Here is a 22,088-nt window from a genome sequence, read left to right on the forward strand (position 1 = left end):
TTCTTTGAATGGCTAACCTTTGACCTTAATGAATTTAAAGCAAGCTGTCTATAGCAAAATTTACCAGATCTGATGGAAACAAAATTATATATATTATATCTACACATATACACACACAGCCTTGTAAAATTCTTCACACCCTGGTAAATTTGTCACATTCTGCCGCCTAAAAAATATTATTTCACTAATCTACACAACCTACTTAGGGATCTTCGTTTTCAGTTATTTCAATGTTATAACCAAAACAATATCGGTGGAAAACTGATTTTTATACTGATTTTTCTCCTGGGTGTTATAACAATCATTTTTACATTCCTTTTTTTTTTGTTATACTGTTGAAATTTCCAGGATAAATAAGATAAAAACTGAAATTAAGATCCCTAAATATACTCTACACCAGGGGTGAACAAACTTTAAGCCTCAGCCCCCCCTTCCATTCATACAATTTGTTGGGTATCTCTCGCTCTCTCTCTATACACCCACACACCCACATATACACACACATATATATTGGATCTAGGCTTTAAATAAAATAAAATGTGGGTACCTAAAATTGGTATATCCAGAGAACTCTAAAATAGGGTAACACCACTAATGTTTAAATGATTAAAGATGATTAATGTTGCAAGCTTAGGCCTGGATTCTCTAAGGCTGCAGACCTTAGAGAATCCGGCGGTAATGGGGGAGGGGCGGGCGAAGCGGGGGGTGGTCCTGCGATCGCACGTCCACGGTGCGATCACTGCCGGCTTTCGCACCGAATAGTTACACCATAAAAAGGTATAGTTATTCGGCGCGAAACTGGCAGCGATAAGGAATCTTCTTTCGCCGCCAGCGATGTGTCCACAGCGTCAGCCCTGGCGCCGCCCCGAGCTAGCTATCGCACGCGAAAAGGGACTTTTCGCATACAAAAAGTCCCTTTTCGCGTGCCATAGCGTTAGAGAATGACACCCTTTATTACACAATGGCAAAGAATATCAAAACTATTCAAAAAATAAAATTGGCACAATAACACATATCTATCAATTGCACTAGTCAATCAATCCTCATTCACACCACCTCTAAACTCTCGGTAGTGTTATTCATATATAACATGTATAGATATAGACATAAATATTGTCAAAATATATACAAAGTGCTTGTGATGAAATAATCCAAATATCTCAAATGATCATCTACGTAGGTTCCTCCCTATGACAAAATTCAAATATTACAGAACCCCTGTATATACTAATAAATTTCACTGCAAAATATACATCTTACCAAATGATCATAAATTATATAAAGTTAAAGGTAGTGGTTTCATATGTTCTTGAGGCAGGAAACACCAAAGTTATCCCGTCCTTATGGTTTTTAATCATTAACGCACCTACCTTCCACCTCTTTTTTTAGATTGTGTAAAATGCTGTGAAATTTATAAAATATTCTAGTGCACTCATACCATGATTAATTTCTTAATTTCAATGTGCCATACTTGGCTTCTTAATATATGTTCAGACCACCCAAAATGTTATTTAACTGCGATTAAATGGCGTCTTTCACCAATTCTTCGTTGAACCTGAGTTGCGCAAGTTTCAAACAAGAATCCTTCTTCAGGAGTTAAACCATCTTTATCTTCTTCAAACATGACAGTCCAAACATTCAGTTTTTTTTCTTTTTCAAATCTTGTGCTGCCATAGCCTCCTTGCCAGCGTTTAAAAATGGCGGTCTCAATAACTACCCTGTTCATCCTGAATATAAAGTCACCTGGGAATATTTGGAGAACCAATCAAAACACCATAATTCAAATTAAAGACATCCAGTCAAGTTCTTCATTCAACCCAAAGGGTTGTTCTGATTTTAAATTTATGGATCCAGAACTGTTCCTGATAGTTCAATTTAGCAGGCAAATCCCCTTCGCCCTTAGGTAAATATTCAATCACTGTCTATTGTAGTTGCTCGAAAACATGATGAGCAACAGTGTGCAACAAAGGGCGCATAATTCTATGCTTCACTGCTCTACTAGTGCGGCCAACGTATATTTTAGGGCACGGACATACTATGATGTATACCACATTGTCAGATATACAATCGGTGTCATATTTCCTCTTGATCATATATCTCGAAACGGGATCCGTCCAGCTAACCCCTTCTATATTCACAAGGTGCACCGACCGCATTTTCTGTGAGTTCCCTTTCTGGAGTGTACTAACTGATCTTTGATATTTTTTCCCCTGCTGGCTGCTATTAATGGAATATCTTGAAAGATCTCATGTAACGTCAATACGTGCCAGTGTTTTTTAATAGATGTAATGATTGATCCTGTATATGTGCTATAAGGTAGCACACATACAAGGCATTCACTGTCCTTATGGGGTTTGTACTGCAAACGAGCCAAGTATCGCTGTACTTGGCTCGTTTGTAAGCCTGTTTCACCACTTTTTTGGTATAACCTCTGGCAACAAATTTTTGACTTAAAATCCTAGATTGTTTTTCAAATTTAAACATGGTAGAACAGATCCATCTTATCCTAAAGAACTGTGAAACTGGTAGACCCTTTTTAAATGCCATGGGGTGATGACTTTCATACCATAACAAGGTATTCCTATCAGTGTCTTTGATGTTGACCATAGTTGACAAATTATTTTTTTTTTTCGCTTCACTTGTACGTCCAAATATGAAACTTGATCATGACTCCAGCAATATGTGAATTTCAGATGCTCATCTACAGAGTTAATCCATTGAACAAAACTGTGTAAATCGTCTTCAGAACCTTTCCAAATAACAAATACATCGTCAATGTATCTGTACCATCGCTCTGTATGAGCCATCCATGGCGATGTATAAATTTTCTCCTGTTCAAAATTGGATACATAAAGATTAGCAACAGATGGCGCCAATGAGGATCCCATTGGGATTCCATGATCCTGATGGTACAACAATCCTTAAATTTGAAATAGTAAATAATACCAATTCAGTTAATGTAATTAAAAAATCCCTTGGTATTCTTTGTGGACCTGTTGAATTGACTATTTCCCAAGATACTATATTTAAAGCCACCTGCTGAGGAATCTGCATATACAAGGATTGGATTTAGCTCCAAGGGTATTTACAAAATGCCTAGTAGTGCTGGTGTCACATGTTTGTGGCCAGGGAATTGGTGTCTTCCCTTACCTGGATGGATTGCTTAGTGTTAGGACCTTCCCAGGCAGGTCCACTCCCTATAGAAGATAAGTGAAATCAGCTGCTCCAGTCTTTGTCACATCCCATAAAGGTTATTCTGGAGACGAAGACATCTCTCTTCTGTGGTGGCTAGATTCACAGGACCTGGAGATGGGCACTCCTCTTCGAATTCTATAACCTCAGGTAATGCTGGCAATGGATGTGTCCACCAGATGGTGGAGCATGCACACACACAGAGGCCCCTTCAAACACAAGGGATCTGGTCAACAACAGAATGTGTTTTTCCTCTTGGAGTTATGTGCCATCCACTATGCATTGAGAATACTCTTGCATCTCCTTCAGGGAGAAATTGGCAGAAAAGACATCTTTGGAAGAGAGAACATTTATAAGTAAAATAAGACCATTTAAAGGATAATGGCTGCTTGGCCCCTGTCGATAAAGAATGAATGGCCACATGTTGCTCCTTGAGGTGGGTGACTTTTTTTTTAATGTCTCTCCAAAAATATTGTCCCCCAGACAGGGGATGTTAACTAATTTTTCACAGATGTCCTTGGGTAGGCTGCTCACCGTCAGCCAGGCTATCCGGCATGTTTCAGTTGCTGCAGCAGAAGATCCAGCCATGGTGTCAAACGATATATACACTGACTAGAAATGACAAAGTACATTTTTCTGCATCCAAAAAGAGTCTGTCGATAGCCTTCCTACTCTCTGTTGAGAGACTCTACTAGAAGCTTCAGTTTTGTCAATGCAACTATATGGGCAGTAATGTGGGCATTAAGCATGGAACTGGAAAACCTTCTCTAAGTCTCGTGGAGACGCCGCCGAAGACTCCGCCCCCTTGGAGTGCCAGGCGCGCGCGTGAGGACCGCCGTTTTATTGGTGCAGCCCCGGATGTCAGAATCCGCCTCCTGATGACGTCAGACGCCAGTAAGGGGGATTTAAACCGAGCCCGGGGATTCTATCTTTGCCTAGCAACGAGGTCACTTTCTGAAGTGCTAGTTGCCTCCTGTTGGTTCCTGATTCCTGCCTGCCTGCCTTGTATTCTGCTTGCTTAATCGTTTGTTCCTGTTTGCCGCCTGCCTTGATTCCAGCTCGTGACTTTGACTTTGCCAGTTTGCCACCTGCCCTGATTTCTGCCTGTGACTCAGACCCTGCTTGACTGCCACCCGCCTCGACTCCGGTCCGTGACTCCGTCTCCGCTGCCAGCCTCCAGTCCTGACTCAGCTCCGTGACTTCACTTTGCCTGTTTGCAGCCAGTCCTGACTCCGGTTCACACTCTTCCTGGGTTCATCAGTACTTCGCCTAAGTCCCAGCGGTCCGGGTCCCTACGGGCTCCTCCTGGGGGGACCTCGGACTTCCAGGGTGAAGACGCCTAAGCCCTAGCGACCCGGGTTCCTACAGCTCCTCTGGAGGAATCACGGGTTTCCAGGTGAAGCTCGTCAGCCCAGTGTGTGTTCTGCCTCCCGGTCATCCTTCCTGGCCGGCCGGCCCAAGGATCCACTTCCCGGATTGGATAGTCGTAACAGGAGGGATGTTAGAAAAAATCCTGGTCTTTTTGGCCCACTTCAATGCTGACTCCACTACCATGGAACATCTCGTTTCCTGGCTATTGGGGGGGGGGGGGGCAGGAGGCCAGATTATTCCACATTTTCATTTGCAGTTTCCACAGGATGGAATTGATCGGTATTTCTGCAAGCTCTGCAAGTATTTCCAGAGTCCACAATATCTCAAAAACCTCTGTGCAGGGATCCTTGTTCCTCTGCTTGTAAACTCTGATTACATTTCTGTATATGTTAGATAAGGTAGAGTACAAGAGGTGTTCTGAAGGAGATGAAAGCTCTGGAGTAGGTCAGATAAAGAGTTTGAGGGGATCCCTGTAGCCTCTCCTCTGAATCCAGATGTGGGAAGGACACTAGCCTGATGAAGAAGGGAGGAATCTTTTGGAGGGGAATACTTCTGGGGCCTACTTAACAGCAAGGACCTGAACTCCATCCCCTAACTGGCTGGATTCATCTGCAGAGAAGTATGAATGTCACAGGTTGGAACCTGCTATGGTGACCCTTGAGGGAAGCTCCCAAAGTATGGAGGCAAAAGTGACATCCCTCCTTGTGGGAACAAATTAGACATTCTGGACTACCAATGAGGTAAAGAAAGCCTTCACCAATTCAGCCACCTGGTCTGTGAACTGCTGTGTTTTTGGGCCTGGAGATGGGGGAAGGAGACATCCTCCTCCGAAACCAATATAGGATCATCCTCTTGAGAAGAATGTACTGAACTTTCCTGAGCTAACTGAGCTGTTGGTCACATGCACACCAGCTGCACAATGGATCATACTGGATCCACAGTCTCCAGGTGAAGCCCATGGGATGAAGGAAGGGCAGAAGTTCTATGGGGCTTGTGGTCTGGGCAACGCAGGTGAGATGGCGACAGTGGCATTACACGGAGGATGGAAGCTGTGAGGAGTCCTCTCCTGGTCCTTCCAGTGCTTGCCCATGCATCAGATGCATCAACAGCACAGAGACCTAGCGATTTGTCCATGATGCCTGCTTTGGTATAGACTTCACTGTGGCTCTAATCGGTGTGCCAAGATCTTTTGGGCTCCTGTACTGGACACTTTTGCATTTTGCTTGATCCTCTGAACTATGGAGGATCCTGAGCCTGGTGCCAGTTGGGGAACTCTCCAAGGAGCTCCTGTTTCACTCGGCATTGAGGAAGCTTGCAGAGGCCCCGCTCCAGGAGAAGGAACAGTTTCAACTTTTCACAGACTTTCAAAGCTCCTCCATCTTCCAGGCCTTGTTCCTTTGGGATCATGGTGACATACAGGCACTGTTTGAATAATTGGCTGAATCAAGGTCAGGGCAGATATCATGGCAGTCTGTGATGGACATCCTGTAGCCCCAGACAGTCATTGAAGCTACTGACAGTGGCATCCTGCAAAATCAAGGTTATTCATTTATTTTTTGGTTAGCATTAAAATGTGCTGTTGAGTTGTCGAGACAGCATCTAGTAAAAACTTCAGATAAGCGCAGAGAGACTAAAAGGCATAGAACAAGAGGGTAAACATCTGTACAGAAGCTCAGACAAAAATGGAGTCAGTGCTCATATGGGAATGTGCATGCTAAATAGTAAATGTTTTACAGAGCTAGAGAGATCATTTGTTTGGTGCTGTCGGATGTTGTTACCCAAGCTAATTCAGCCCTGCTTGTCAGACAATTCAGTTTCCCAAACCTCTTCTGGAGGCATACTTAACTTGTCGGGTTTTCAGGATATCCATCAAGAATATGCATGAGAGAAATTTGCATACACAGTCTCTATTTCATGCAAATCTCTCTCATACATATTCGTTGTGGCAATCCTGAAAATAGGAAAGAGCCATGCTGCTCAGAATATCCCCAAACAAATCCCTATTCAAATTCTACATTGTTTGATATTGTCTTAAGAGGCTATTTTTGAAAGCTTCAGCAACCTCAGCATGGAAAACAAAAGTTAAAACCAGTTGTAAAAGTAAGGCTCAAAATGTACTATATTTCAAGTACTGCTTTGTCACGTCTCATACTGTACAAGGGTCAACATTAGCTAGCCTGAGGTTGACAAATTCCCTTTAAAATGTTATCTGAGCTTCAAAACTTTGGAAGAAAAATGATTTTTTTTTAACATAAATATCAAATTACATGCAAAAAGCAATGCATAATAAACTGTACTAACCTGCAAGTGTGTTCTCACAAAAGATTTTTTTCCAGTGTAATCAAAGTTATTTCTCATAAGGAAATAGAGCAACTGCGATGCATCGGTGCGAATGGAGCTCAGCTTGGAGTTGCAACACTTTAGGATTTCATAGCACAAGGCAGCGCACATGTCAGCTCTTCCTTCATAAAACGTAGAGGGAAACTACAAACGAGATAAAGATTTGAACCACAGACCACTAGCAGCTGATTAAGTCATCATCACCATTATTTCTGTCCTGCAGATTGATCCTGGGGGGAGCTGGATTTAGGGCACGTTCTCATACCTGGTGATATGATGTAAATAAGCTTTCAAGAATACAAAAAAACCCTCTTCAGATAATTCCTACTTATTCATGAAATGATATTGGATCTTAGGTAAAATGCTGCAAAATGTCTGTGTTTTTTATATTGTACATATGTTATGGGTACATTAAAGGCTGAAGAGCTGATGTAATAAAACCCACACTAAAATTGGAATTAAATTTTAGTGCGGGTTTTATTTAACATAAATGGGAAAGACAGGGTGCCTAGGAGATGCAGAAAGCTGACATGCAAATTGACTAGGAGGGAAAACAATGCACGCTAAACAGGTTTTTTCTGTCTCAAAGGCCATTTTGCATGCAATTAACAGAAAATTTGTGTATAAAAAAATAAATCCCAAGAAATCCCAAATTCAAAAATTGCCACATAGAAAAAGTGGGCCAAACCCCTTCCCTCCCAACTCCAAACTAAAACGGGAGAAGATCAGTGGAAAAAATGAATTGGGTTTTTTTCCCCAGTGATTGTTTCCCATTTTTGTTTGTTATAATAAATACTGAGAAATTCTCAGGGAACAAAAATGAACACAAAGGCCCCTAGATGTACAATATTATAAGATGTCACACTCGAAACTCCTCATTCTGATGGTAATAATACAGAACATGGACTATAGCACACACATCCAGATCTGTAAGGGCCCACACTGCCGTAGGTGGATATCCTGCTTCGGCTGGGGGTCTGAGGTGCCAGCTGACCTACAGAACACATTTCCAGTATAGATTCTCGCTTTGCTGTTAATACTGAAAGAATACACTTGCTTCCAGCAAAGAGACTTTTTCACTCAATATTTTCCCTCATCACCAGGGAAAGCAATAAACACATGCATATAGGAGAAACACTTATAACATGACTGGAAATTACTGATCATCCACTTACTTTATAAATTAATGACCGCAAGGCAGCAAATACATTTTTTAATGCAGTCTCGGACTGATTTTTTTTAAGAAAGCAGAGGTATACATCAAAAACTTTCTTCATCAGTGGATTGTGCCCATGATCTACCACGAGCTGGTTCTGAAAAAAGGAAAATGACATTGGTAGTTAGTACTGCTGATAAATGTTCTCTGCTCAGGCCAGCTTGGTGGATCAGTGGAGCTGCTCCCATTGCCTTGAATACGCTCCCTGGCTTGATCCCTGACTCAGGTCTCTTACTCCCTTGGGTCGGTTGGGGCTGGAGATTCTGTGGAGGGAGTGGTCATTGCTTAAGGGTGACCTCCTATTGGCTAGATTCAGGACCCAAGATTGCAGAGTTCCAGAGGTAGCCCTGGGACATGGCCCTAGCCCAGAAACATCGTTGCACTGCCCAAACTAGCCTTGTTTGGGGAGGGAAGGTGGGAGAATCCACGGGCAGTTGGGAACGACCCTCACGGTGCCAGAATCCAGCCCTGGTTCCAACTCAGCTGGAAGTACAAATGAGCAGGAAGAAACTGCCAGGTCAAAGATGTAAAATAAGGTAATTTCATAAAATGCAGCTTAAACAAAGAAGAAATTATGTTGTGCGTCATCTAAGTCATCATTTTGATATTCTGTTTTTAATGTTAAGGTTGAATGTTGCTCTTCACTCAGGTTTAAATACTCAAATCATCTGAACTTCCAGCTTGGCAAAAAGGTTTTTAATTTTCTCAACTATTCCCATGCTTCTGAAAAACATGCTTATTGCCACAGAATCTTGTGTGTTTATATTTTTAAACTTAAAATTATTTTGATATTGAGTAAAAAATAATGACTATTTATCTCTCAAAATATTAAAAAGTCCTGCAGAAATAAACTAAGCATTTGTAGAGACGACTAAGGAACGTTAATCATGATTGATAAATGCTAATCTTAATGACATCAAAAATCCTTGTGTCATAAGAAGTTGCCATATTAGGTCACACTGAGGAAAAAACAAGACCAACAACGGCCAATCCAGGATACAATCACCTGGCAAATACTCAAACATTAAATAGATCCCATGCTACTAATGCCAGTAATAGCAGTGGCTATTTCCTAAATCAATTTGATTTATAGCAGTTTATGGACTTATTTTCCAGGAACTTGTCCAAACCCAGCTACGCTAACTGCCTTAACCACATCCTCTGGCAATGAATTCCAGAGATTTAATTGTGCATTGAGTGAAAGAATTTTCTCAGATTTGTCTTCCATGAAAAATCTAGAAGTTGAGTATATTAACGTAATTAAAAACCTGCTAAGAAGTTAATTAAGGACTTCTGGCTATGGACATGTGCTTGACTGAATGTCAGGGGGTTAGAACAATGGAGCATCAAACCTACAAAATGATCTAATTACTTTTATTCTCTCTTTTCATTGAGTGAGATAAAAAGTGATTCTCAACATATCGCGAAGCTGGAGAGTTGTTGCTAGCAGTGATGTCCTGAAAGTATGAGTACAAAAGTGAAGTACTTGGGCCGAGACAGAAAACAAGCAGCGGTCAAAATGGTTGCGTTGAAAAAAAAAAAACTCTGGCCAGTATCTCTGAGGAGGCCCTTCAAACAGATTACTAAGAATGTGCAAATGGTGCTGGATGATTAAAATCCAAGCGGCGGTGGAGGATATAAAAGGAGGACTGGGAGAGTAATATATAACTCCCGTTCTTCAACCCACTATACTCCACTATAACTCCCGTTCTTCAACCCACTATAACTCCCGTTCTTCAACCCAACACTTACACCGCAGAGCTTACATCCCTCGATCCCACGTCCACCTTGGAAATAGCAAACATCCTTAAGAAGATAAAACCGTCTACTCACCCCCTAGACCATATCCCATCAAACCTGCTGAGTTCCATCCCTGACATCGTGGCCAAGCCACTTGTAGATATCATCAACCTCTCTCTCACCCAAGGCCAAGTTCCCAACCAACTCAAATCCGCAATGCTTAAACCTCTCCTCAAAAAACCCAACCTTCTTTAAATTACAAGTTTTAAAGAAAATAAAGCCACTTCTACGCTACAGAGATTTCCGCACAGTGCTCCAGGCCATCATTCTCCCGAAACTGGATTATTGCAATTCACTTCTGCTGGGACTCCCCGCATGCTCTACCAAACCTCTCCAGATGGTCCTAAATGCCACAGCAAGAATTCTCACCAACGCTAAAAAAAAAGACCACATCACCCCAATCCTCCAGCACCTCCACTGGCTCCCCATTAAATACAGGATACAGTTCAAAAGCAGCATGATGATTCATAAGGCCCTACATAACATATCCCCACTCAACTTAACCTTCAAGCTACAAATTCATACTTCGGATAAGCCGACTAGAAGAGCATACCAAAACAGATTGATTACCCAGCCTGCAAAATCCTCCCTGAGAAAACGCGCTCTATCAACTGCGGGCCCATCTCTCTGGAATTCTCTACCACCAGACCTCCGCCTTGAGCCTTGCCATATTACCTTTAAGGCAAAACTCAAGACTTGGCTCTTCCTGCAAGCATTCCCTGAGAGCTAAGAACTAGAAGATTTAACAACCCTGTCCTTTGGTTTTAATGTACGGTTTTTCTGCCTTATTTAATCAAGACTATCTATTGCCTATTTATTTACTTAAAGTGAGCTTAGTTTTGTTTTTTCCTATTTATTTAGATCAACTGTTCTTACTTGTTCCAAGATTTGTTCCATGTTCCAAGATTTGTTCCATGTAAACTGCCCCCCGGCAGTAGTTCTTCTGTTAATTGTGAACCGGAGTGATATGTATTGTATACAGGAACTCCCGGTATATAAAAACTATAAATAAATAAATAAATAAATAAAAGAGCCTAGATCACGCGGAACAACGCATTTCCATGCAAGAGGATCGCTTAATGGACGCTGAGAGGCACATGGGAGATCTAAGAGAAAAGTACGCTGTGTTGCTAGAGTGGATAGATGACCAGGAGAATCAAAGCAGGCAAAACAATATAAAAATAATGGGGTTACCTGAAATGCTCCATGTAGATCTATAAAAATTTGTGGAATAATGGCTTCCGAAGCACTTGGGCCTTTCACTTCCTGGTGACTATTATATATATGTGAGTGCATCATTTGGGCCCACCTCATGATGCTGAAGGTAAGCTGTCACCGATGATGGCACGGATATTAAACTGGATCCACAAAACTAAAATCTTGCATGCAGGAGTGTATCGATTACAAAGGTCAAAAGTGTCTCCTGTTTAATGATTTTTCAGCACATGTGGCTGCTCAGTGCAAGGAAATGGCTGGGCCTTGCTCAGAGTTATATCACAGGGGCATACACATCTCGCTGTTTCCAGCCAAGCTTCGTGTTCACGATGGGAATAAAGTGCTCCTTGCATCCCTGCCAGCACCAGTTGGTGATTGCTAGTGTGTCTTGAACCACAAGTGGAGAATGTGCATAGGAGGCAATTGGCGGCCATTTTCTTTAGACTTGCTTTGCTGGAGCAGTAAGCATCTACCATTAGATGGTGATTCAAGATTGTTGTTCATTTAAAGTTCATATCTGCCACGCTGTAAAACACACTCTAAGTGGATTCTTTCTAATAGGGCATTCGAGTGTTCCTGATTTGGTTTTATGGAAGAGTATGAAAAGAAATATACAGTACCAGCAACATAATCTGATAAATCATCAGCTGCTAAAAGAACCACTGTTTAAAGATATAAAGGCTATGAGAGGACTATTTGCTTTGTTATGAAGTCTAGTAAGGGGTATTTTGGTGCGGGCTGCACAGAATTTTGTTGGGTTGACTGTTTCACACGTTTTTCTGGAATGTATATTCTTGTTTCCTTCTCCATGGTTGAGGGTAGTATGTTAATGTGCCTTTATGGGAACCAATTACCATGTAGGTAGGGCTCCGAGTATACACAGTGGAGGTGCCAGAGGACACAACCCCTAAACGTAGGGGAAGGAAATGGGGTTAGTGGTTCCTAGCAGCAGAATTGTATGAATGGGTTTACGACTGGGGAAGTAAAATGTGTGCTTGACCTGCCCGAATGCTGAGGAATTACCATGATCCTTTAATCTGGAAACATTTCAGATGTGGGAAATGATTAAAAATCAATCACCAGGTTCAAATGTAATAGCAGCAATTTATCCTGAGTTGTTGTTTTAAAGGGCAAGAACAGGAGCTTAAAGCCAACTGCATGTTATACTGTGCCTTCTCCATGACTGCTGTGCTCTCTATTTCACATAAAGTACTTTCTAACAAGCAGGTTTTGCTGTATAAAAGACAAAATATGTTCTCTTCCCCAGTTATGGAGCGTAATGTCCCAGGATCTAGTGGAGAAGACGCTCATTCTGCTGGGCACAGGAAAGATGTTACATATCCTGGGCCTGCTTTCGATATCACTTCCACGAGATGAGGGGACTGCCCCTCTCTTCCTGCCATCTCCCTCTGATCTTTTCACCTCTTCCTTTCCTGTTCCACTTTGTCACCTCCCTCCAGTAGCTCTCCATAATCTTCTAGCAGCACTGTGGCTTTTCTACTCCTTCTGAGGGGTTGGTTTATCCCATTATCAGTTGCCACGTTCGCTTGCTCCAATTACCATGTGAATTTATGAAGGCTTCCTATCGAGATCATCTAACTCCTTTGCTTTACCGTCTACACTGATTACTGGTGGAGCCAGGGGTAAAATTCATGGTTTTAACTTTGCAAAGAAATCGCCCAAAAGTTCTGGATTGATCTTTTTGAAGTTTATGTACCAAATAGATCTTTGAGATCCACTGGTGAGCATTTTTTCAGCGACTCCACCAGGAGAAACAACACTGCATTTCCATTGGTGGAGTATTGCTTGGCAACAGTGGCCTTTGAATTGCATGTTATCTCGGACTATACAATTTTTTGCAATGCATTGAAGATCTTCCTTTTTAATGGAGCATTTCATTTGATAACCCAGTGATTGAGAGATGTTTGTATAATGTTAAGAATTTGTGAGTTTTATGACCTGCTTAACTTGATATTTTATTATAGGCAGAATATAAATGCTTTAAAATAAATATCTTCCCTGCCAATGAATATCTACTCTTTATACTAAAGAGTAGATATTCATAGCTGGCTGTGTAACTAAACCAGTTAGAATTAATCCAGCTAAGTTACGATGTATATACAGCGGCATGGGAAAGCTGCTGAATAGATGCGTATATATATATATATATATATATATATATATATATATATATATGTACTGGGCTACACCATTCAGCAGTTAATTCTACCACAGTAGTATGAAGGCCCCTGATATATTTTTTGCACAGCAAACCCAAAACATGTTGCTTGCAGCATCCTAAATTATATTTCATTACATATTCATTTTTTATATATAGGTTAAGAGCTGTGTCCTACTACTGAATGACTTGGCTTGCACAACTTACCATAGCCAAAGTATCTGCTTGCAAGGTCCATTATATATAGCAAATTCTGCAAAGAACTTTATTCATGATATTCAATGATTGGCATACAAGTGTTTGTATACAAACCTTATATGCCATTGTGAACAATGATAAAGTGTCCAAGATAGTAAGGCATACTTCAGTGGCAATGTTTGCTTCCAGCAATGACTGGTGAAGGACATCTGCATCCGAATGGCCATAGCCTAGAGAAATTTTGAAACAAAGAATCACTGTCTCAGACCTGGACATGCAGGTTTCAAACAAATGCTTTGAAGCAACTCTGCAACAGGAAATAAAGCTGAAGTATAGTTCTTCATAAAGATGCAAGGCTTTTAAGGAGAATTTAAAAATGCTTCCATTTTTTAAAATAAAAATGAAATCATTGACTGTCCGCAGCTGCTTTATGTCTTTCCGTCAGTGTATGCTTATGGGAGAAGGCAGAGCATAAAAAAGGCCCTTAGTTTTCTTACTGTGCATCTTTCATTTTGTCCAGATGAATGCATGATGCTGGGATGTAAGTTAAATTACGACCTTAAAATGCTTGAGAAATCATGCAAAATTATTGCACAGATAGAAATAAAAAGCTCCATTTGAATTGCAGTGGTTTTACTATTAAGGAGAGAAGGGCAGGAGAAGCCTTATATTGTCAGTTAAAACCTATTAGAAAGGCACTCGGTGCTTAAAAATGCAGAGGGTGTTAGTAGTCACTTGAGGAACCAGCTTTTTGAAAAGGCATAGAACTCTTAGGTCATATTTTCAAATAATTTTTGCCATAGACACAGGATGGGGGAACACTTTTGAAAAGTGGGATCTAGATACTGTTCATATTGAACTGTTATATATCATGATTTCATTCTAGCACTAGAAAAAAAATACTTTTGTACTGCAAAGGATTTGTAGCAGCCTAAACAATAGAAAATGTTTTTCATTTGGCTTGTCTAATATATTAGCTTCTTTGGCTATATTAATCAGATTGTGGTTGTTGCACAAAATAGATTCTACCATAACTCCAAGTTGGTTATTTCCAGATTCATATGTCAATATGATAGTGTCGTATCACTATTTGACTTCCATTAATTTAGGTCATTGATGAACAATAATTTTAGATAGCTGTATGAAAACCACAACCCTTCAAAACAGACTCAGTCCATTGCTTCATAGTATGAAAGTTATGTTAAATAACACTAAATAAATCAAGGAAAGAACTACATGAAGTTCTAATAATTGTGCTGTTCCTTTGTGTATTAGAAGAATATTTACACTGTGGGTAGTGACTCATTCAGCTGAAAATAAGCCAACAAAAATATCTTTTGGGAAAGAAAAAAAAGAAAATAAGAACTAAATTTTGATAGTTGATTTAATTTGCTGTCCTGTTGAATTTCCTGATTTTGTTGATCCCAATTAAGGTTATCTCCCCACTTGCTGTTCTTCAGTCCAGCCTTCATTCACATCACCTCATGCACCAATGGATAAGTCTCCAGCTATCCTGGAACTGGAAGTCATCAATTTTCCCAATTTTAACATCTTCAGATTCTTAGTAGTGGTGTAGAAGTGCCCTTCTAGTAATTATGCAGAATGTAATCACTGATCCAACTCGACATGTAAAAAGGCAACAGAGTCATGCAATAGTACAAGAACTACCATCTTCAAAGACTACTCATACCCTGCATCAAATCTGCTAGAACCAAACATATTTTGAGAGTAGTCAAGGTTGGATACGCTTGGAATATTTCCCAATATCTCATAGTTGTATCTGGACAAAAAATGCTTTTCAGTAGAAAGCCCCTTGGGGTTATTTCTTTAAGTGGTCTGAGTCAAAAGTTTTTTTTATGCTATTTCCAAAGTCACAGCGTAAAAACTGCCTAGCATTTAGGTTGCCCATTTGAGAAATAAGATTGAAGCAGAGGGAAGCTGTGGTGGTCATTGCAATTTATATTTTCATCATTCCAAAATATCGTGGTTTGCTTTCATATTAAAACTGTATGCATTTCCATGGCAGGAAGATCTGAAATCATTTTAGAGTTTTCAGAAACAGAATAAGAGGATAACGCATTTTACCTGTATGGTACAGGACAGAAGAAATGATTGAACAATCAGAAAGACGAAATTATCACAGAATCCAGAGGCTATTTTAAAATGTTTTTACATGGGAGACTCGTGTTCTGCAATGGTTTTGTTTAAATCTTTTATTAAACAAAATGAGATCATACAACACTCTGTGTACCTTGAACTCTGAAGTACACCCAGTAATACAGATGATTTTGTACATTTTTCAAATATAATACAATGTACTAAGATATATAATTAAAGAGGAGGAATAAAGGAAATAGTGCCTCACATGTTAAACAGTACATTCCATTGATGAATAGCACATGACTAAGAAATATAAACCTCCTCATCGTACAATAAGTTACATTACATTCCACCTAAACCCCCCTCCCCCCCACCAAGGAATAGAAATTGAACAACGGAATCAACAAATAAACTATTGAGCCCCCAGTAGTACAATAAACCAAATTGTTCCAACAGGGAGAAGCTATCACTTAGAATACAGCACACAACAATCGCTAGCCATCGAGTCCATAAAATAAAGATATCTAGTTATTTAAAATAAGACTATGAACTCGATGGGACAAAGTTTGAATGTATTTCTCCAGATGGACATAAACATTCTCCACCTTTTGAATGAATTACGGGATAACAAATAAAGTGTACAAATTAAAATCAGGTAAAATAAAATAAATAGAATTAAGATAAAATAGCATAAGATAGGCCACGATCATTTTCAATTGCATTGTTGTTATATAACCCTTGAATTCTCATATGCTTGCTTGAATAACCACTTTTTACGATCTCGTAAAGACTGAAAAATCTCTTTGTAGTCTTAATTCAGTTGGCAAAAGGTTCCATAATTTTGGGCCTGCTACAGATAATGCCCTGTTCCTAACCTCACTCAAATGCACAGATATAATTGAAGGAACGTTTAATAAACCTTTGTTAGATGATCTCAGATTTTGTTGTGGAATATAAAGGAGGGAGGCATTTAACCATTCAGCATTGTCCTTATTAGTAACTTTATGCAGCAAACAGAATTTTGAATTGTATTCGAAATTTTACAGGCAGCCAGTGTAAAGAAATTAATGTCGGTATAATATGGTCAAATTTATTTCCTCCCACAATACCTTAGCAGTGGCATTTTGCAATAGTTGTAATGGCCTTTTAGAGGGAGTCCACATAGTAATGAATTTCAATAGTCCAAACTAGAGGAGATCATGGTTTGGAGTAAAGGTTTTAACCGTTTGAGGATATGAAGCTTACTGGAACCCTCTTTAATTTTGGCACTGATATGATTCTGACGTCGCCATGCTTCCTGCTTCTGCCTCAGAATCCTATGACTGGAGGCCTGTTAATGGCAATGCAGAGCTATCTTGACTCACCCAGCATCTAAGATAAACTGTTGACCCGCTATACTTGCAACCGATTTTTCAGAAATGAACATTTGCGCCTCAGATAATCTGGAGAACCATCTTACTCCCTCTGATGTGGTTACTCATAATTTTGCTGGGTAAATCAGTGTAGCACGGATGCTCAAATCGTAAATTTTGGCGCACAGAGGAGTAAATGCGCTGAAAGTTCCACTGAATAATCTTGAAAGACTAAGACCTTTTTATTGTTGTGACATAACTGCTTTCCAGATCAGAGTGCTTGTAATATCTCAGTCTTATGAGCAAAATTAAGCACTTTAGCTATAACGCATGGTTTATCAGTTAGGTCCTCAATTTACCATTCTTCTTGGATAGACTCAACTTAGCGGGGATCCAGAACTCTAAAAAGGACTGCAAATCTCCCTCTTCCAGTGATTTGGGTAATCTAGTAAATCTCAGATTTTCATGGTGATATCTATATCTTCAAGCTTCTCTGCTTGTTTCTTTCGACTGCAGGGAGATCTCTGACTGCGCTGAGAGAAGGCCATCATGAGTATCCAAAACTCTCTGCTCCACTTCTACGAAACACCTCTCAAACCCATTCATAGTTAACAAAACTTCCTCCAGCTTATCAAAAATTCTCCACAACTCTGGTTCTAAAGCAGTCACTACCATCAACTTTATTTCTGTGATCACTGCCGTCTGAGCTGGTAAGAGTTCTGGAATCGCCGCCTCTTCCATCATATTAGATTCTGGTGCCTTGGGTTTATCTTTATCTCTTTTTTTGTTGTTCCCATGGACATAGCTTCCAAAATCCCGCTTGAATGCAATACGTTTGGAGCAGAATTTACTGTTATTGTTGCGTGATAGAGGTGGATTCAGCCAAAAGGAAGCCGAGAAGGAAAATCACAACCTGTTCACCATACCACGTGATCTTCTGTTCTGCAATGATTATAAGGTTTCTACTGATGAGGAGCTGTAGTGCATATTTCACAGCTTTACAATACACCTGCATAATCCGACACTGTCATAGTATAAGTAGTATGAATTGACCATTAAAGAGACTATGGTTTAGATTCTCCCAATTGCATCTATGGCAAAAATTTCTGGTAAATAAGATCCAAAGTAGTCATAAAATGCTGAATGCCTGTAGCTTATTGTAGGAGAAGTAATTTTGCTGCATGCTTCCATTTTGTTGGATTTGTGGATACACATGTATTTGAAAACTAAAATTCCCAACCAAAATGGTTTACATAGACATACATCTTGCAAATTAAATAAAGTAGTAAAGAAAGAAATAAAAAGCAATGCATTTAGAGGGCAACAGAAACTTGGCAGTTTCACGATCAAAGTGATCGCATAAGCTGGCTTCAACCTGATTAAGTCTTACCATTGTCTACAGAAATTCCAAGCACACTTGATATTTTTCTCACACTGAAAACACAGAAAAAGTCAATTCATTATTGAACGCTTTTTCATATCCACACAAAGTGAATCATGGACTTTCCATTCTCATAGTAATTCTAGAAAGTTCAAAAAAATTCATTAATTTCCTATAAATGGCAAGATATGGAGACTTGATTAGCTATAGCTGATTCATGGCGTACAACACTGATGGAGGAAGACATGGGAAAAGTTTAGGTACTCAACAGCTACATTAAAAGAACAAAAGTATACTTTGAAAGGATTTTTTCAGAAGTTTGGGTACAAATTCATAAAATTAGTAAAGATCTGTGTTGCTGTTAAACATCTATGCTTTTTATTTCCAGGAAAATAATATATTACTATGAGGATAATAATCCTTCCTCAATAAGGCAGCAGAACTGCTGGACTTTTCTCTCAGTGGCCCTATTATGTGTTTTGATCTTTAAATCCAGTCAACCGATCACATCAGTTGTGCTCAGCAGGCCCCTTCATCTAATTTTTATCCACATCCCCCTTTAGAATACAATTTTGAAAGTAAAATTTTGGTTTTAATATGGCACCTTACTATAGTGTCATAAACCTTCACGTAAAATGAATGGTAAATAGTGAAAGTTTAAGGAAATGAGATTGCTGTGATAGCTAGGAAGGATGGAGTGGAGTATTAGCAAAGGAGGTTGACTTCCATGGATACATGCATTTTTAGGAAGCAGGCAAAAATACAGAATGGATAAGGTATTCTGAATTTGGGAAGACAATAGATTCTAGTTACAGGAAACTTCAGAAAAGCAAACATAGGTAAGAGAAGGCATTTTGGCAGGTGAAAGGAATAACGAGGAATTTATAAGCCATTGATCTGTGTCTGAGGGCAAGGGGAGCAAGACCATGGATTGCTCTGAATATAAGAACCAGGACTTTGAATATATTTTATCATTTATCTAGAAGTCAGTGAAGCATAGACAGAAGACGGGTACAGTGAATACGAGGCAAACAAAAAACACCATTATACAAGAATCTATTTCAGAGGCATGAAGAGAACACAGGAAAGGGAATCCAAAAACCAAGCAGATATTTTCTTGGTTCCTGGCCAATTCATTTTAAGCCACATTTCTTTCTAAAATTGGACCATGCTAGAAAAACAGACCATGAAGTTCTGCTTCCTTATAGTAAGTAATATCCAGAGATACCACCAAAAGGTTTCAGTTTGCCATGAACAGGATGTGCTGCTACACACGCATATCAGAAGACGGCTTGTTAGAAAAGATACAAATTAAGCAGTCCTGATAGCTGGATTCAGAGATTTATGATGAACAAGTTTGCTGCCATATGGTTGCACATTGACCGTGCACTGGTTCTGGTACAACGAACAGCAGGTAAACTTATTCCAACACAAACCACAAATATATTCTGCTATACCTAATCATGTTCCAGATTTTGTCATCTGATGCCAGACTCCGCTGTAATCTGGGATATAATGTAAACCTACAACTCCCCCAACAGAATAGTCCATGACGTGCTCTGGTGTGGGTGCTCGGAGCGGCGACACAGAATGGAGGTGGATGATGGTTAGGGGCGATGTCAGGAAACTTACTGTGGTTAAAAGTGAAAGAGTTATCCAGGCTGCTGAGCTGTTGCAATCTGGCATGCATCAATCCTGTTCTGTTACGGGAAACAGGTAATGTCTGAGATTTTCGATCATGAACTATGGGTCCCAACCCCTCCTGGTTCCTGCAAGATGGGTGAAATGGGACAGAGGCAACAGTTAGGTGTGTCGCATTGCAGTGAGACATGGAGAGTTAGTAAAGCCGCCATAGCACAAACTACAAACTACAATGCAACCTATTTGTTGTTTTATTGTGGTAAAACAAAACCAGGCGGCATTTACAAAGCACCACAGCAATTACATCTATTTATTTGCCTATACAAAACCTCTCTCAACATGTCTGGAAAGCAAACTCTCCCAAGTCACTTTCAAATGTTGTTAGACACTTCTCTAACCAAGCTGGTACAAGTACATTCCAGAAAATGTTTAGAAGGCAGACCAAGCAAATGGAGAAAATGTAGTATGATACATGGATGTGACAGTTAAAGCAAATGAAATGTCACTACAAGAAAAAAAACAAAACAGGTATAGTTGGAAAACTATGCAAAGCCCACATGCAACAGAGCAGTAAAAGAATCTAAGACCTGCAGTGTCTTACCCAGGCAGGAAGGGAGAAGAGCCATAAACTTTGTTAAACGTGTCAGCAATCAAGTGAAGAAAACAGAAAAGTGACCTGTGTTAGCAATCAGTGTAGCTAACGTCCTACTGCGTACCACCACCACCACCACCAGAGCTAATCAGAAGTGGACACCCAGTGCTGCACCCTTACGTTTTTTGGCCGTGTGCTACAAAAGTCCATGCATTTGTTATGATCTCACATGCTACCTGAGCTAACGGACAGACTGGAGGCCTGCAGACCATTCTGTACCCGTATGGCTTTAAGAATCCAGTGTCACTGCGAAACAGCAGCACTCGACTAAGAGCCAAACATGTTTCAGGAAAAATCTTTATAGCACAAGTCTGTGGTCAGTCTGAATATTTTCCCGTACCGGTGAAACCAAACGCTGTAAGGTTTGTTACATTTCCTTGGATGAACCTCCAGAATTTAAAATGCTTGATTTTAAAAGAGACTGATGCTACAGAAATGGTACACAATGCATTGCAACAGAGGAACAGGAAAAATCGAGAATTCTGCCGGGGAACCCAAACGTCAGAATGCAAGCAAAATCAGAAATTCCTTCTGTCTTCTCCCCTTCAGTGCACTGTGTACATAGTTTTAAACAGAACTAAATAAAAATGCTTGTGAATATCATCGACCTGTTCCTATATTTCCATGAGAAGTATGAAGCAATGTGACAGATGACCACCACTTAAAATACATTCTGAGTATGGTATTTGTCTAATGCTATGTAACACTTTGATAGCATTACAAGTTATTCATAACACTTTTCAAAGAAGTTTCTTTCAACTATTTTTTGTTTCATTCTCACAGGATTTTCCTCTGTTACCACTTGGTGAAAAAAAACCCACCACCACAAAAAAGACATCAGCACAGAAGAATCCAATTTCTTGCATCACAGGATTATAAATTCTTTTTCAAACTCGACTGATGTTCAGAGACAGGAAAATAAGGTACATGAACAAATTAAGTATTAAGACAGAAAACTGCCTTCTAGGCATGGATTGTAACTATGACTCTACATTGTAGAGTCATAGTATGTAGATCTACACACCGGATTTTATAGCCCCCAACTAACGTTACCTCACATGAGTATTTTATCTATGTATATATATTTAAAAAAAATGTACTTTATTTTGATCCAATATGGGTATAAAAAAACCCAGCTCTTGATAATGATTTAAATCTAAGACATAGCAGGCATAATGAGAAGAATATATCATCTCTACCATGCACAATGGAAATAACAGCTGGTTCTTAGGCCTGATCTTTGTTCAACGAGAAAGGAAACAATGCACAATAGATTCTTCAAATTATTTATGATGCATGAGCCTGTTAAAAAATGAACATAGAAGAGTGGTTCTCACTTCGTCCTGACCTAGAGCAGTATTTCTCAACCTTTTTGATGCCAGGGCTGATTGACTGACCTCCTAAACTGACATGGACTGGTTTGGCTGGGCAGGGGAGACTCCTGAATAGTG

At 39.8% G+C, this 22,088-nt stretch overlaps 1 protein-coding gene across 6 annotated transcripts in view; it reads right to left on the minus strand.

The window, feature by feature from the left end:
• The window catches only part of DOCK9 (dedicator of cytokinesis 9), a 491,864-nt gene that overhangs the window by 81,804 nt on the left and 387,972 nt on the right, over positions 1 to 22,088 (minus strand). For 4 of the 6 annotated variants that reach the window (XM_029604490.1, XM_029604486.1, XM_029604485.1 and 1 more), the window contains exons 38-41: positions 19,977 to 20,113; positions 13,626 to 13,741; positions 8,079 to 8,216; positions 6,865 to 7,047 (exon numbers count right to left, since the gene is read on the minus strand). In XM_029604490.1, the coding sequence (XP_029460350.1) occupies positions 6,865 to 7,047; positions 8,079 to 8,216; positions 13,626 to 13,741; positions 19,977 to 20,113 (574 nt within the window). Of the gene's footprint in view, positions 1 to 6,864; positions 7,048 to 8,078; positions 8,217 to 13,625; positions 13,742 to 18,353; positions 18,398 to 19,976; positions 20,114 to 22,088 lie in introns of all 6 variants that reach the window. The other 2 variants (XM_029604488.1, XM_029604487.1) reach the window with 1 other exon arrangement.

The sequence above is a fragment of the Rhinatrema bivittatum genome, chromosome 5 (genome assembly GCF_901001135.1).
Source record: "Rhinatrema bivittatum chromosome 5, aRhiBiv1.1, whole genome shotgun sequence".
In the NCBI taxonomy this organism is placed as follows: Eukaryota; Metazoa; Chordata; class Amphibia; order Gymnophiona; family Rhinatrematidae; genus Rhinatrema; species Rhinatrema bivittatum.